We start from the raw sequence: 17,208 nt of genomic DNA on the forward strand, positions 1-17,208 counted from the left end.
TCTTTCTACCGTCCTTTCTTTTTGTTGGTGTAAACCTTTGCTGAGCTTTGCTGAGCACTGTGAAAAATCACTTGGAAGGTTCTCCACTGTTCCTCAACTATTTCATCATAAAGTCTTTGCTCCCAGTCTACCCGAGCTAGCTCTTCTCTCATCCCATTGTCTTCTCCTTTGTTTAAGCACAAAACATGAGTGTTTGATTTTACCTTCTCACCCTCCATCTGTATTTTAAATTCCACCATATTGTGATCGCTCCTTCCCTCCTAACTGTGAGATCATTAATCAATCCTGTCTCATTAACAGGGCCGCTTGTTCCCTCGTAGGTTCCATTTCATACTGTTCTAGGAAACTATCGCGGATACATTCTATAAAATCCTCCTCAAGGCTGCCTTGACCGACCTGGTTAAACCAATCAACATGTAGATTAAAATCCCTCATGATAACTGCTGCACCATTTCTACATGCATCTGTTATTTCTTTGTTTACTGCCTGCCCCACTATGTTACTATTTGGTAGACCACTCCTATCAGTGAATGTTTCGCCTTCCTATTCCTGATTTCCACCCAAATGGATTCAACCTTATCCTCCATAGCACCGATGTCATCCCTTACTATTTCCCGGATGTCATCCTTAAATGACAGAGCTACACCACCTCCCTTACCTGTCCTTCCCTACAGTTTGATACCCTTGGATATGACCATCCTTTAACCATATTTCAGTAATGGCCACTAAATCATAGTCATTCACGATGATTTGCGCCATCAACCTTATTCCAAATACTACGAGCATTCAGGTAAAGTACACTTATGTCAGCTTTTATACCTTGATCAGTAACCTTCCCTAAGTTATTGTTCCTCCTAACCTTCCTTGTCGTTGAACCCATATCTTCATGTAACAACCTGCCGTGTCGCTTTCCATTTATGTTTTTACTTCCCGTTTTATTCCTTTTAGTATTACTGAGCTCCCTTCATTTACTGTACCTTGTACTATCACCCTTTTTGATTTTTGACTATGGCTTCTCTGCCTTACACTTTCCCCCTTACTGCCTTTGTTTCTGTCCCTGTTTTACTACCTTCTGACTTCCTGCATCGGTTCCCACCCCCCACCACATTAGTTTAAACACTCCTCAAACGCTCTAGGACAACAGTTCCAGTCCTGCCCAGGTGTAACCTGTCCAGTTTGTACAGGTCCCACCTCCCCAGAACCGGTCCCAATGCCCCAGGAATCTGAAACCCTCCCCATGACACCATCCCTTCAGCCACGTATTCATCCCATATATCCTGTCATTTCTACTCTGACAAATATTGGTAGTCATGGTTTGGACAATTTATTTGACCATAATTTGTTTAACGCAGTCGTTCGTTATTTAAGACACGTCTAAATAGGCAGAATATTTAAGTCCGATGTGGTCATGAAAATATTTTAAACCTGCTGAGACATCAATAATGGACTGAAGCATTCGTTTACATGTTATTAAACCATAATATCGTTATTAGCTGCAGAGTTTATCCACCTCTCTCTCGGTCACACACAGGCACACTGACACAGGTACAAACACAGACAGAAACAGAAACACAGACACATGCATTTCTGTACACACGTGCACTTTCCGCAGATTCTAATTGGACATTGCAAGACACCAACATGTGCCTAATTGACACTTACTACATTGACACTGATTGATTCTTCATTGACAGTGACATATGCTATACATTTAGCACTGTTACAGATTATGTCTTTACATTAGGACAAACATAAAGTGAAGTTGTTATAGAGTGTGACTGCTCACAAGGAAAGAAGCATACAGTACAATGGAAACATTCCAAATTTTACAGAACGGCACGAGTGCAGAGTCCTACTCCTCATTGCGGGAGAAAAAGAAACAGCATGTGGCTGGACACTTGTTCCACATGTTGAATCGCCGCTGAGATCATAGAATCATAGAATTTACAGTGCAAAAGGAGGCCATTCGACCCATCAAGTCTGCACCGGCTCTTGGAAAGAGCACCCTACCCAAGGTCGACACCTCCACCCTATCCCCATAACCCAGCAACCCCACCCAACTTGAAGGGCAATTTTGGACACTAAGGGCAATTTATCATGGCCAATCCACCTAACCTGCACATCTTTGGACTGTGGGAGGAAACCGGAGCACCCGGAGGAAACCCACGCACACACGGGGAGGATGTGCAGACTCCGCAAAGACAGTGACCCAAGCCGGAATCGAACCTGGAACCCTGGAGCTGTGAAGCAACTGTGCTATCCACAATGCTACCGTGCTGCCCACAGAAAGAAACACACTATAGAAGGCGGTACCTCTTTGAGTGTCAGAGAGCTGGTGCAGACTCAAAGGGCCGAATGGCCTCCTTCTGCACTGTAAATTCAATGATAATCTATGATTAATCTAGGACAAAGGTTCGGCACAACATCGTGGGCCGAAGGGCCTGTTCTGTGCTGTATTTTCTATGTTCTATGTTCTATGTTCCCTACTTTGACAAGCACAGACTTTACTTTACTCTTATTGGAGTTTTAAAGAACAACTCTCAATATTGAAATGAAAAGGCCAGAAAAAATTATATCAAACTGAGTTTCATGGTAATTATGTTTTCCAAAATCTATAGCATGCTTGGAATAAAGTACTGACGATAATCAGACGGTGTCTGAAACCCTTAAACTTTATCTATGCGCTCCCTAATTTAACGATCAAAACGAATGGACATTTCAATGCATTTTTCAGTTCCTCTCTGAATCTCGCCTGGGTCAAGACGTAAATGCAAGTGTTGGTGCAAGTACTGAGAAGTTGAAACATCATCGACGTAGATTCGGTGATATAACGAGGGTCAGAGTAGGAGTAATAATATTGGATGTTTGTAATTCGTGCATAGATTTGATACACAACCCGGATAATCCATAACAGGATAAAACTACCAGATATGCTGAAGAGTAAAATTATGGATTTCCTTCGGTTTTCCATCTCTGTGTCCTTGAGATTCTCTCCATTACTCTGGCCCCGAAAGCCCTTGCGGACTCTACTGGCTACTAAAATACGTCTGACCGTCAGAACATTGAGCAGTACAATCATAATGAAGGGGACACAAGGAGTTAGGACACGATGAAACATGTCAAATGCACCCCAGATAGATGAACTAAAGAAACTTTTTTTAGCGATACAATCCCAAGGAACATTATCAATTGTGTAGTATGGTTCATAGATGAAGTACCATGGGACAGATACGAAACAACCCACCATACTCACATTTCCTATAACTAGCGCTGCAGCTTTCGCTGTGCAGTACTTAGACTTCAGATTCTCACAACAAATTGCCACAAATCGATCAAAGGTGAACGCGACTGTGAGCCAGACAGAAACTATCGTGGTTGCAAACCTCAAAACGTAAATTAGACTACAAACAGGAGTAATATTCAGGAATGAATCTGGGTAATAAATCTGAGCATTCCACCGCAATATTGGATCGATGATAACGACGAGGAGATCGGCTGTTGACATTCCCACCAAGTAGTAAGTAATACATTTCGAGAGACCACACTTTCCTCGGGACAGGATCATAATCGCGATCAAGTTAACTGTAAAAGAGCGAGAAAAGGAATTAAATAATTATTAAGCAGCAACAAACAGGACCTTGCAAAATCTTTTGCATTGGGTCTGCATCCAACAGTACAACCTGATTCACGGACATGTGCTATGCTCCAGGCAGTGCATATGATGTAAACATGATCGTCAACAAGGAATTGGGAATTTCATAAGAGGAGCGAAGAAAGTTAGGGCAGCACGGTAGCACAAGTGGATAGCACTGTGGCTTCATTGCGCCAGGGTCCCAGGTTCGATTCCCCGCTGGGTCACTGTCTGTGCAGAGTCTACATGTTCTCTCCGTGTGTTTCCTCCGGGTGCTCCGGTTTCCTCCCACAGTCCAAAGATGTGCAGGTTAGGTGGATTGGCCATGATAAATGAGCAGGAGCTGGTTTAGCTCACTGGGCTAAATCGCTGGCTTTTAAAGCAGACCAAGGCAGGCCAACAGCACGGTTCAATTCCCGTACCAGCCTCCCCGAACAGGCGCCGAAATGTGGTGACTAGGAGCTTTTCACAGTAACTTCATTGAAGCCTACTCATTTCATTTCATTGTCATAAATTGCCTTTAGTGACCAAAAAAGTTTAGAAGGGGTTATTGGGTTACGGGGATGGGGTGAGGGCTTAAGTGGGTCGGTGCAGACTCGATGGGCCAAATGGCCTCCTTCTGCACTGTATGTTCTATGTTCTAAAGTGAGGGGGTGCAAGACTTGATGAGTGGTAATGACCGCATTGCCTGTGCGTTGGCGATATTCCTGTGCAGGATTAAGAGAGATTAATGGAGCTGCCATAAAATGGGAAAAAAATGACTGAAGGCCAAGTTACTGATTTGAGGTTTGCACATGCCCTGATAGAGGCACCTGGAAACCAAACCAGTGAGTAATATTTGGAGGTAAGCAAAGCCTGTGCCGACCATGGTATCTGCCTAAACTCAAACCGTATGCACTTACAGAGCCTGTATCCTTCCATTCCCACCCTCGTCACATATTTGCCGAGATGCCCCTTCAATGCCTCTATCGTACCTAACCCCACCATCTCCTCCAGGCAGCGCGTTCTGTATGTTTACCACCTGTGTAAAAGACTTGCATAGCACAATTGTTCTAAACTTTCCCTTACGCACCTTAAATGTGGTACTTGACTCTCCTACCCGATGAAAGAGCATCTGAGGATCCACTCTGTCCATGTCACTCAATCTTGTAGACCTCTATCAGGTCGACTCTCAACCTCCGTTGCCGCAGTGAGAACAGACCGAGTTTATCCAACCTCTCCTCATAGCTAATGCCCTCTATACCAGACAACATCCTAGTAAACTGCTCCTCCTTTTGGCTCTCCTTTGGAGAGCCACAGCATCCACATCCTTCTGGTAGTGTGGTGACCATATTTGTACACAATGTTCCAAATGAGGCCAATTTTTATATTCAATACCCTGACCGATGAAGGCCAGCATGCTCTACACCTTCTTGACCACCTTATCCACAAGCGTTGCCACTTTCAGTGATCGGTGGACATGCCCGCCCAGATCCTTCGGCCTGACCATACTCGCAAGAGTTTGACCACTTACTGTGTAATTCCTACATGCATTGGACTTCCAAAGTACATAACCACACACTTGTCTGGATTAAACTCCATCTGCCATTTATATCTCCGCCCAAGACACCAACCAACAAAAGAACAAGGAACAAAGAAAAGTACAGCACAGGAACAGGCCCTTCAGCCCTCCAAGCCTGCGCCGACCATGCTGCCCGACTAAATTAAAATCTTCTACACTTCCGGGGTCTGTATCCCTCTACTCCCATCCTATTCATATATTCGTCAAGATGCCCCTTAAACTTCACTATCGCCCCTGCTTCCACCAGCTCCTCCGGCAGCGGGTTCCAGGCACCCACTACCCTCTGTGTAAAAAACTTGTCTCGTGCATCTCCTCTAAACCTTGCCACTTGCACCTTAAACCTATGCCCCTAGTAATTGACCCCTCTACCCTGGAAAAAAGTCTCTGACTATCCACTCTGTCTATAGTACTCATAATTTTGTAGACCTCCATCAGGTCGCCGCTCAACCTCCTTCGTTCCACTGAGAACAAACCAAGGTTATTCAACCTCTCCATATAGCTAATGCCCTCCATACCAGGCAACATCCTGGTAAATCTCTCCCGCACCCTCTCCAAAGCCTCCAAAACCAGTTTATTTCCTACTGTATCCTCCAACAATCCTCTTCACTATCCACATCTCCACCAATTTTAGTGAAATCTGCGAACTTCCTAATCAGCCCAGATACATTGTCTTCCATATCATTTATATAGACCATGAACAACAAAGGCCCCAGAACGGATCGCTGTGGAACACCGCTTGTCACAGCCTTCCATTCAGAAAAGCTCCCTTCTACTGCTACCCTCTGACTTCTGTGCCCAAGCCAGTTCTGTATCCAATGTGCCAGCTCTCCTAATCCCATGTGACTTCACCTTTTGTACCAGTCTAGCATGAGGTACCTTGTCCAAGGCTTTACTGAAGTCCATGTATACAACATCTCCTGCCTTTCCCTCATCTATCATCTTTGTCACTTCCTTGAAATATTCAATCAAATTAGTGAGGCACGACAGAGAATTCACGGGAATTCTACGATGGAAAAATCGGTGCTGAACCCTCGCCAATTCTGGGACGGGTGAGGGGCTAGTAGGGTAAAACTCCCAACTCTCGCACCGCAAATGGGCATGCGCTGGGCTGACAACCTGCAGCAGTTGTGCCATGCAACATGGCATTGGCCATGCACGGAACCAAACCGCCATGCACGGCCCCACAGGCCACCCTCTGGCTACCCTCCACTAGTCAAACCAGCCCTCGTGGGAGCCCCCTCAGCCAGCGGCACGGATCCATGCCGAGTGTGGTGGTGCTGGACACAATCTGCAGCCGCCAGACCAGTTTCCCAACTGCTGAGACCACATGTGTCCCATTGGGAACTCGGTCCATCGGGGCGGCCTGCAGATGGTGCGCCAATGCCATGGTCCCACCATCTATGATCCTCGGGTGGCGGCTGCGGACTCAATCCGAGGCCGTCACAGTATGAGGAGGGCTGGGGGCAATGTGTGCAGACGGTCCGGGGTGCACGAGTGACTGATGCGGGGCATTATTGCGGCGGTCCAGATCCGCGGGCTGAGTCTGCCATGGAGCATGGCATGGCTGCTGTAGGCAGCGCCATGCACATGCGCGGCCTCTGACCTGGAAGTGCGGGCACCTGTATTGGCAGCTAGAGCTGCGAGCTCTACAGCAGCTGCCTGCTATCCCCCAGAAAATCGGGGCATTTGTGACTTTTTGACCTGGCGTAAAAGATCACAGCTTTCCCGATGGCGTGGGGTCACCGTCCCAAAAACGGAGAATCCAACCCCACATTAGCAACTGGCAGGAAGAGAGAATCCAAGCCACCAGTGGATGGCGCGCCGCCAAGGGTGAAACTGTTGGGGGACCGGAGAATCCTGCCTTCTACACTTGACCTTCGAAAGGAAGAAAAAGTGAATCAACACATGTCGCACAACAGATCCCCTCCAATATATACACCATTCTGACTTGGAATGATATCACCAGTCCTTCAATATCAGTGCGCCAAAATCCTGGAAATCCCATGCTAAAAGCATTGCAGTTAATTCTACAACAGAAAGAAGCTCACCTTTTCAAAGGTTGATACGAATTGTGTATGAATGTTAGTCTAGTCAGAGTTACCTACCTACTGTGGCTGAATGTAAAGAAAATCTTTCATCTGGGTTCGCAAGCGTTTGGTGAGTTCATGTGGTGCATTCTTGAAGGTCATGCCTCACAAGCCTCATTGAATTCTTTGAGGATGTGATGAGACACATTGCTGAAGGCCGGGCAGTGGATGTGGTGCGAATATGGATTTCAGTGAGGCATTTGATAAGGTTCTCCATTGTAGGCACATTCAGAAAGTCAGGGGGCATGGGATACAAGGAAATGTGGCTGTCTGGATACAGAATTGGCTGGCCGAAAGTCGGGGCATCATGGTAGTACAAGTGGATAGCACGGTGGCTTCACAGCGCCAGGGTCCCAGGTTCGTTCCCCGCTGGGTCACTGTCTGTGCGGAGTTTGCACATTTTCCCCGTGCCTGTGTGGGTTTCCTCCGGGTGCTCTGGTTTCCTCCCACAGTTCAAAGATGTGCCAGTTAGGTGGATTAGCCATGCTAAATTGCCCTGACCAAAAAGATGAGGAGGGGTTATTGGGTTACGGGGATAGGGTGGAAGTCAGGTCTTAAGTGGGTCGGTGCAGATTCGATGGGCTGAATGGCCTTCTTCTGCACTGTATGTTCTGAAGTTCCATGAAAGAACACAGCGAGTGGTAGTGGATGGAAAGTATTCTGACCTGGAGATCGGTGACCAGTGGTGTCTCGCAGGAATCTGTTCTGCGACCACAGATCTTTCTGTTTTTTATCAATGACTTGGATGAGGAAATGGAAGGGTGGGTTCCTAAGTTTGCCGATGACACAAAAGGTTTGTAGAATGTCGATAGGATAGTGTCGAAGGCTGTTACAGGTTACAACAGGACATTGACAGGATGCAGAGCTGGGCTGAGAAGTGACAGATGAAGTTCAAATGTGAAGTGATTCATTTTGGAAGGTCGAATTTGAATGCTGAATGCAGAGTTAAAGGCAGGTTTCTTGGAAGTGTGGAGGAAAGAAGGATCTTGGGGTCCACGTACATTGATCTCTCAAAGTTGCCACCAAGGTTGATAGGGTTGTTAAGAAGGCTTATGGTGGGTTTGCTTTCATTAACAGGGGGATTGAGTTTGGGAGCCACAAGGTTTTGCTACAGCTTTATAAATCCCTGGTTAGACCACACTTGGAATATTGTGTCCAGTTCTGGTTGCCTCATTATAGGAAGGATGGATGCTTTGGCGAGGGTGCAGAGGTGATTTACCAGGATGCTGCCTGGACTGGAGGACATGTCTCATAAAGAAAGGTTGAGGGAGCTAGGGCTTTTCTCACTGGATCAAAGAAGGAAGAGAGGGGATTTGATAGAGGTGGACAAGATGAGAGGCATGGATAGAGTGGATAGCCAGAGACTTTTCCTCAGGGCAGAAATGGCTGACACCAGAGGACATAATTTTAAAGTGATTGGAAGAAGGTATAGGGGAGATGTCAGAGGTCGGTTCTTTACACAGAGAGTGGTGGGTGTGTGGAATGCACTGCCAGCTGGGGTGCTGGAGTCAGGGTCATTAGGGACATTTAAGCGACTTTTGGACATGCACTTGGACAGCAGTAAATTGAAGGAGTGTAGGTTAGGTTGATCTTAGATTAGGTTAAGTGGTCGGTACAACCGAAGGGCGTGTACTGTGCTGCACTATTCTATGTTCTATGATGCTGCAGTGTGTTGACCATGGCCATCAGTATTGCACACGCTCCTGACTTGTACATTGTGGAAGTGGACATAGAAACATAGACAATAAATTTTGGCCGATTGAGCTTCTCTTCATATGAGAGTCACGCCATCCCAGAAATCAGCCCGATAAACCTGTGCTTCACTCCATAGCAACAACATCCTTCCTCAGATAAGGACATTAACTTCACACAATACTCCCGGTGTTGCTTCACCAGAGCCCTTCAGAATTGCAGTAAAAAATCCGTATTCCTATCCTCAAATCCTCTCGCTATGAAGACCCACATACCATTTGCCTTTCTCACTGCCTGCTGCACCTGCATGATTACTTTGAGCGACTGATGCACGAGGACACCAAGGCCTCGCTGAGTATCCATCTCTCTCAATTTACACACATTCAAACAATAATCTGCCTTCCTATTTTTGCTATCACAGCAGATAACCTCACATTTCTCCACATTACACTGCATCTGCCATTCAAGAGCTCACTCATTCAGCCGGTCCTCATCCCACTGAAGCATCTTCGCATCCTCCACACAGCTCACACTCACATCCAACTTTGTGTCATCTACAAATCTGGAGAAAATATATTTAATTCCCCCGTCCAAATCATTAATATATAATGTGAACAGTTGGTATTCAAGCACAGATCCCTGCATTACCACATGTCACTGCCTTCCAATAAGAGAAAGATCAATTATTCCAAAGTGTTGCTTCCTGTCTACTGACCAGCTTTGTATCCATCTCAAGACACTACCTATAGTCTTATGTGTTTTAACTTTACATATTAATCTGCGATGTGAGACATTGTTGAAAACCTTCTGAAAGTTTAAATAACCCACATCCACTGGTTATCCCTGGTCAACCCTTCTCCTCACATCTTCAAAGAATTCTACTAGATTTGTCCAGCATGATTTTCCTTTTGTAAACTTTTTTGTAATTAGTTTTTATTCATCTTTTGATCTTTACACACCAATATAATAATTTACAGTCAGCTTTTAAGTTCCCCCCTCGTTTACTTTCAAGTTGTATTTTCCCCTTCTTAATCAGTCCCTTGGTCTGCCTTAGCTGAATTTTAAACTGTATCCAACTTCAGGTTTATACAAAGAACAAAGAAATGTACAGCACAGGAACAGGCCCTCCAAGCCCGTGCCGACCATGCTGCCCGACTAAACTACAATCTTCTACACTTCCTGGGTCAGTATCCCTCTATTCCCATCCTATTCATGTATTTGTCAAGATGCCCCTTAAATGTCACTATCGTCCCTGCTTCCACCACCTCCTCCGGTAACGAGTTCCAGGTACCCACTACCCACTGCGTAAAAAACTTGCCTCGTACATCTACTCTAAACCTTGCCCCTCTCACCTTAAACGTATGCCCCCTCGTAATTGACCCCTCTACCCCGGGGAAAAGCCTCTGACTATCCACTCTGTCTATGCCCCTCATAAACCTCTATCAGGTCGCCCCTCAACCTCCTTCGTTACAGTGAGAACAAACCGAGTTTATTCAACCGCTCCTCATAGCTAATGCCCTCCATACCAGGCAACATTCTGGTAAATCTCTTCTGCACCCTCTCTAAAGCCTCCTCATCCTTCTGGTAGTGTGGCGACCAGAATTGAACACTATACTCCAAGTGTGGCCTAACTAAGGTTCTATACAGCTGCAACATGACTTGCTAATTCTTATACTCAATGCCCCGACCAATGAAGGCAAGCATGCCGTATGCCTTCTTGACTACCTTCTCCACCTGTGTTGCCCCTTTCAATGACCTGTGGACCTGTACTCCTAGATCTCTTTGTCTTTCAATACTCTTGAGGGTTCTACCATTCACTGTATATTCCCTACCTGCATTAGAACTTCTAAAACGCATTACCTCACATTTGTCCGGATTAAACTCCATCTGCCATCTCTCCGCCCATGTCTCCAAACAATCTAAATCCTGCTGTATCCCCTGACAGTCCTCATCGCTATCCGCAATTCCACCAACCTTTGTATCGTCTGCAAACTTACTAATCAGACCAGTTACATTTTCCTCCAAATCATTTATATATATTACAAACAGCAAAGGTCCCAGCACTGATCCCTGTGGAACACCACTGGTCACAGCCCTCCAATTAGAAAAGCATCCTTCAATTGCTACTCTCTGCCTTCTATGACCTAGCCAGTTCTGTATCCACCTTGCCAGCTCACTCCTGATCCCGTGTGACTTCACCTTTTGTACTAGTCTACCATGAGGGACCTTGTCAAAGGCCTTACTGAAGTCCATATAGACAACATCCACTGCCCTACCTGCATCAATCATCTTAGTGACCTCCTCGAAAAACTCTATAAAGTTAGTGAGACACGACCTCCCCTTCACAAAACCATGCTGCCTCTCACTAATACGTCCATTTGCTTCCAAATGGGAGTAGATCCTGTCTCGAAGAATTCTCTCCAGTAATTTCCCTACCACTGAAGTAAGGCTCACCGGCCTGTAGTTCCCGGGATTATCCTTGCTACCCTTCTGAAACAGAGGAACAACATTGGCTATTCTCCAGTCCTCCGGGACATCCCCTGAAGACAGTGAGGATCCAAAGATTTCTGTCAAAGCCTCAGCAATTTCCTCTCCAGCCTCCTTCAGTATTCTGGGGTGGATCCCATCAGGCCCTGGGGACTTATCTACCTTAATATTTTTTAAGACACCCAACACCTCTTCTTTTTGGATCTCAATGTGACCCAGGCTATCTACACCCTTCTCCAGACTCAACATCTACCAATTTCTTCTCTTTGGTGAATACTGATGCAAAGTATTCATTTAGTACCTCACCCATTTCCTCTGGCTCCACACATAGATTCCCTTGCCTATCCTTCAGTGGGCCAACCCTTTCCCTGGCTACCCTCTTGCTTTTTACGTACGTGTAAAAAGCCTTGGGATTTTCCTTAGCCCTATTTGCCAATGACTTTTCGTGACCCCTTCTAGCCCTCCTAACTCCTTGCTTAAGTTCCTTCCTACTTTCCTTATATTCCACGCAGGCTTCGTCTGTTCCCAGCCTTTTAGCCCTGACAAATGCCTCCTTTTTCTTTTTGACGAGGCCTACAATATCTCTCGTTATCCAAGGTTCCCGAAAATTGCCGTATTTATCCTTCTTCCTCACAGGAACATGCCGGTCCCGAATTCCTTTCAACTGACACTTGAAAGCCTCCCACATGTCAGATGTTGATTTGCCCTCAAACATCCGCCCCCAATCTATGTTCTTCAGTTCCCGCCTAATATTGTTATAATTAGCCTTCCCCCAATTTAGCACATTCATCCTAGGACCACTCTTATCCTTGTCCACCAGTACTTTAAAACTTACTGAATTGTGGTCACTGTTACCGAAATGCTCCCTTACTGAAACATCTACCACCTGGCCGGGCTCATTCCCCAATACCAGGTCCAGTACCGCCCCTTCCCTAGTTGGACTGTCTACATATTGTTTTAAGAAGCCCTCCTGGATGCTCCTTACAAACTCCGCCCCGTCTAAGCAACTGGCACTAAGTGAGTCCCAGTCAATATTGGGGAAGTTGAAGTCTCCCATCACCACAACCCTGTTGTTTTTACACTTTTCCAAAATCTGTCTACCTATCTGCTCCTCTATCTCCCGCTGGCTGTTGGGAGGCCTGTAGTAAACCCCCAACATTGTGACTGCACCCTTCTTATTCCTGATCTCTACCCATATATCCTCACTGCCCTCTGAGGTGTCGTCCCACAGTACAGCGGTGATATTCTCCCTAACCAGTAGCGCAACTCCGCCTCCCGTTTTACATCCCCCTCTATCCCGCCTGAAACATCTAAATCCGGGAACGTTTAGCTGCCAATCCTGCCCTTCCCTCAACCAGGTCTCTGTAATGGCAACAACATCATAGTTCCAAGTACTAATCCAAGCTCTAAGTTCATCTGCCTTACCTGTAATACTTCTTGCATTAAAACATATGCACTTCAGGCCACACGGCCTGCTGTGTTCAGCAACTTCTCCCTGTCTGCTCTGCCTCAGAGCCCCACTGCCCCTATTCCCTAGTTCTCCCTCAATGCTCTCACCTTCTGACCTATTGCTCCCATGCCCACCCCCCTGCCATACTAGTTTAAACCTAGTGTGACACTAGCAAACCTCGCGGCCAGGATATTTATGCCTCTCCGGTTTAGGTGCAACCCATCCTTCTTATATAGGTCACACCTGCCCCGGAAGAGCTCCCAGTGGTCCAGATAACGGAAACCCTCCCTCCTACACCAGCTGTTTGGCCACATGTTTAGCTGCTCTACCTTCCTATTTCTAGCCTCACTTGCACGTGGCACAGGGAGTAATCCCGAGATTACAACCCTAGAGGTCCTGTCTTTTAACTTTCTGCCTAGCTCCCTGAACTCCTGCTGCAGGACCTCATGCCCCTTCCTGCCTATGGCGTTAGTACCAATATGTACAATGACCTCTGCCTGTTTGCCCTCCCTCTTCAGGATGCCCTCTACCCGTTCGGAGACATCCTGGACCCTGGCACCAGGGAGGCAACATACCATCCTGGAGTCTCTTTCACGTCCACAGAAGCGCCTATCTGTGCCCCTGACTATAGAGTCCCCTATTACTATTGCTCTTCTGCGCTTTGACCCACCCTTCTGAACATCAGAGCCAGCCATGGTGCCACTGCTCTGGCTGCTGCTGTTTTCCCCTGATAGGCTATCCCCCCAGACAGTATCCAAAGGGGTATACCTGTTCGAGAGGAGGACAACCACAGGGGATTCCTGCACTGACTGCCTGCCCTTTCTGGTGGTCACCCATTTCTTTGCCTGCACGTTGGGTGTGACCACATTTATATAACTGCGATCTATGACACTTTCCGCCACCTGCATGCTCCTAAGTGCATCCAATTGCTGCTCCAACCGAACCATGCGGTCTGTGAGGAGCTCCAGTTGGGTGCACTTTCTGCAGATGAAGCCATCCGGGACGCTGGAAGCCTCCCGGACCTGCCACATCTCACAGTCAGAGCACTGCACCCCTCTAACTGACATTGCGTCAATTAATTAAAATTAAAAGTTTTTTTTTTCTTTTTTAAATTTAATTTTTTTTTAAATTTATATATTTTTAAAAAAATTTCAAAGTTACTGTTTCCTAGCACTAGATTTCTAATATAAATGCGAAAGCTAAATATAGTAATCTCTGATCTCTGGCTTAGCTACCCCTCTAAATTATAATTAAGTAATTATGTTTAATTAGTTACCAATGCTTAATTTTTTTAATTTAGTGTAGATTCCCAACCAGCCACTCAGGTCACAGCTTTTCTGTGATGTCACTTCAGTTTCCCCCCGACACACACAATTTGAAAAAGGTATAAAAGTAAAAATGAGTAAAAATCACTTACTTACCTTCTTACCTTCTGAGTATCTTAGATGTTCTCAGGTTCTCTCCCTGACAGAGACTGCTCCTCCTCCTCTGAACGGCTCCCGAAACTAGGCCGTGATCTTTTAAAATCTCCGCTCTGACTCGCAGCTCCTGCGCTTTTAAATCTCCCGCGCTGTTTTCAATGTCCCGGCTCACTCACCTCTCGCGCTGTTTTCAATGTCCCGGCTCTCTCACCTCCCGCGCTGTTTTCACTGTTCCGGCTCACTCACCTCCCGCGCTGTTTTCACTGTCCCGGCTCACTCAGCTCCCGCGCTGTTTTCACTGTCCCAGCTCACTCACCTCTCGCGCTGTTTTCACTGTCCCGGCTCACTCAGCTCCCGCGCTGTTTTCACTGTCCCGGCTCACTCAGCTCCCGCGCTGTTTTCAGTGTCCCGGCTCACTCAGCTCCCGCGCTGTTTTCACTGTCCCGGCTCACTCACCTCTCGCGCTGTTTTCAGTGTCCCGGCTCACTCAGCTCCCGCGCTGTTTTCACTGTCCCGGCTCACTCACCTCTCGCGCTGTTTTCAATTTATCATAGAATTTACAGTGCAGAAGGAGGCCATTCGGCCCATTGAGTCTGCACCAGCTCTTGGAAAGAGCACCCTACACCCAAGGTCAACACCTCAACCCTACCCCCATAACCCAGTAACCCCACCCAACACTAATGGCAATTTTGGACACCAAGGGGAATTTATCATGGCCAATCCACCTAACCTGCACATCTTTGGACTGTGCGAGGAAACCGGAGCCCCCGGAGGAAACCCACGCATACACGGGGAGGATGTGCAGACTCCGCACAGACAGTGACCCAAGCCGGAATCGAACCTGGGACCCTGGAGCTGTGAAGCAATTGTGCTATCCACAATGCTACCGTGCCTGCCCCTGCAGCTTCTCCTTGCTAATTTGTATGTCTCTTCTTTGAATCTAATGTTGTCTCTAAATTCTCATATAAGGCCACAGTTCCCTTTCTACTCTTGCACCAGATAGGAACAAACAACGTTTGGTGATCACCTATTCGTTCCTTGAATGTGTGCCGTTGCCTGCCCCTTGTCCTTCCTTTCAGCAATATTTCCCATTCCGTCATAGCCAGCTGATGTGAGATCCAGGACCTTGGCCTCAGAATAAACTACTTCATTATTTACCTTGAAAAAGAAGTCTACCATATTTTGGCCACTCATCCCCAAAGGTTCTCGCGCAACTAATCCCTTCTCATTGCACAACACCCAGTCCAAGATAGCCTCTTCCCTGGTTAGTTCCTTAACATACTGGTCCAGAAAATAATCCCGTATACATTCCATTAATTCCTCCTCTTTTTTGCTGTGACTAACCCAATATATAGGCAGATGAAAGTCATCCACAATCACAGATGTTTATTTATCGCAATGCATCTCGGATTCTGGGGCGTCTGTAGATCAGTTACTCATCGCAGGATGTCTAGCTTCCAATGTGCTCTTGAAAGCACTCTTGTTTATTCCAGGCAAGTTTCTCATCAATGGTAATCCACAGGATGTTTGGAGTGGTGTTTCAACGATGCTAATACCACTGCATGTCAAGAGTGATGATGAGATTCTTACTCGTTGGAAAATGGTCATTGTCACTTGTCAATTCAACCAGCATATCTTCCAGAATTTACTGCTTTCGACATGGACTTCTTCAGCATCTGACAAGATCATCAGAGAACACCACCACTTTCTGACTTTCTGATACAAGAATTTAATTGATGAAGCAATTCATCTGGTTGAAGCCTGATGAACTCCTGTGATGCCATGGAAATGAGTTGACTGCTCTGTAATTACCACAATCATCTTTCTGTGCGCCAGGTATGATTACAACCAGCAGAGAGCTTTCTGCCTGATTCCCGTAACTGCCACTTTGCTAGACCATCTTGATGCCACACTTGGTCAAATGCTGCTTCGGTGTCAAGGGAAGTCACTCTCACTTCACTTTTTTATTCCAGCGCTTTCGTCCATGTTTGAACCAGTCAGGGTCAAGGTGAGGGCCCTGACGGAGCTCAAACTGAGCATCGGTGCGCAAATCACTGCTCAGCATGTGGCACTCGACAGCACTGTGATGTCATCTTCCAACACTTTACCGATGTCCGGAGAAGAATGCGGAGGCGATAATTGGCCAGGTTAGATTTGCTCTGCTTTTCTGTACTGTATATTCATTGGTAATTTTGCACATTGCCTGGTGTTATCATTATTGTAGTGTTATCATTATAACAGCTCATCCAGTGATGCAGAGAAATCTGGATTGTAACTCAATGATACCACCACAAGGTTCAACCGGCTAAACCGGCTATCGATCAAAGAGCCAAACACCAGTTAGTTAGTTCAAGATCAGAAATAGATACAAATATGTGTTGGTTGTCATCGACACATTCACGAAATGGGTAAATGCTTTCCCTTCACGAACAAATTAACTTACTTACCTTGCAGGTCAGCTGTTGAGTTCGGGAGTGAGAGCTGGGACCTTAGAATCAGCGCGGGAATTTGATAAAGCGCGGGAGCTGCGAGGCAGAGGGGACCGTTTAAAAGGTCGCTGCCTGGGGTGAGGCCAAGTCGATTTCAGCAGGAGCGGAGCAGGCTAGTCCATTTCAGCGGGGGCAGTACGGAAGTGATTTCTGGGAGGTAAGTTTCTCCTTTAAATTTTTTTTTTTTTTTTTTTTTAAATTAGTTTTTTTAGGCGGGAACAGGAAGTCGACCCGCGGACTTCTGGGAAGAGCCTCACCAATAAATTCTGGTGGAGAGGAAACCCGAGACACTACACGTGTAGTGTCTCCCACCCGCCCTTCTCCTCTAACCTAATAATAAAACCCATTGGTGTGAGGTAAGTACCATATTTTATTATTGTTATTAATATT

General features: G+C 46.4%; 1 protein-coding gene across 1 annotated transcript in view; it reads right to left on the reverse strand.

The window, feature by feature from the left end:
• Positions 1 to 801: 801 nt before the first annotated feature.
• LOC140396087 (probable G-protein coupled receptor 139) overlaps positions 802 to 17,208 on the reverse strand; it is a 38,458-nt gene continuing 22,051 nt past the window's right edge. Inside the window, exon 2 of the mRNA XM_072484186.1 lies at positions 802 to 3,582. Within this exon, the coding sequence (XP_072340287.1) occupies positions 2,678 to 3,582 (905 nt within the window). The 3' untranslated portion in view covers positions 802 to 2,677. The remainder of the gene's footprint in view (positions 3,583 to 17,208) is intronic.

This window comes from Scyliorhinus torazame, chromosome 19 (genome assembly GCF_047496885.1).
Source record: "Scyliorhinus torazame isolate Kashiwa2021f chromosome 19, sScyTor2.1, whole genome shotgun sequence".
NCBI lineage: Eukaryota > Metazoa > Chordata > Chondrichthyes > Carcharhiniformes > Scyliorhinidae > Scyliorhinus > Scyliorhinus torazame.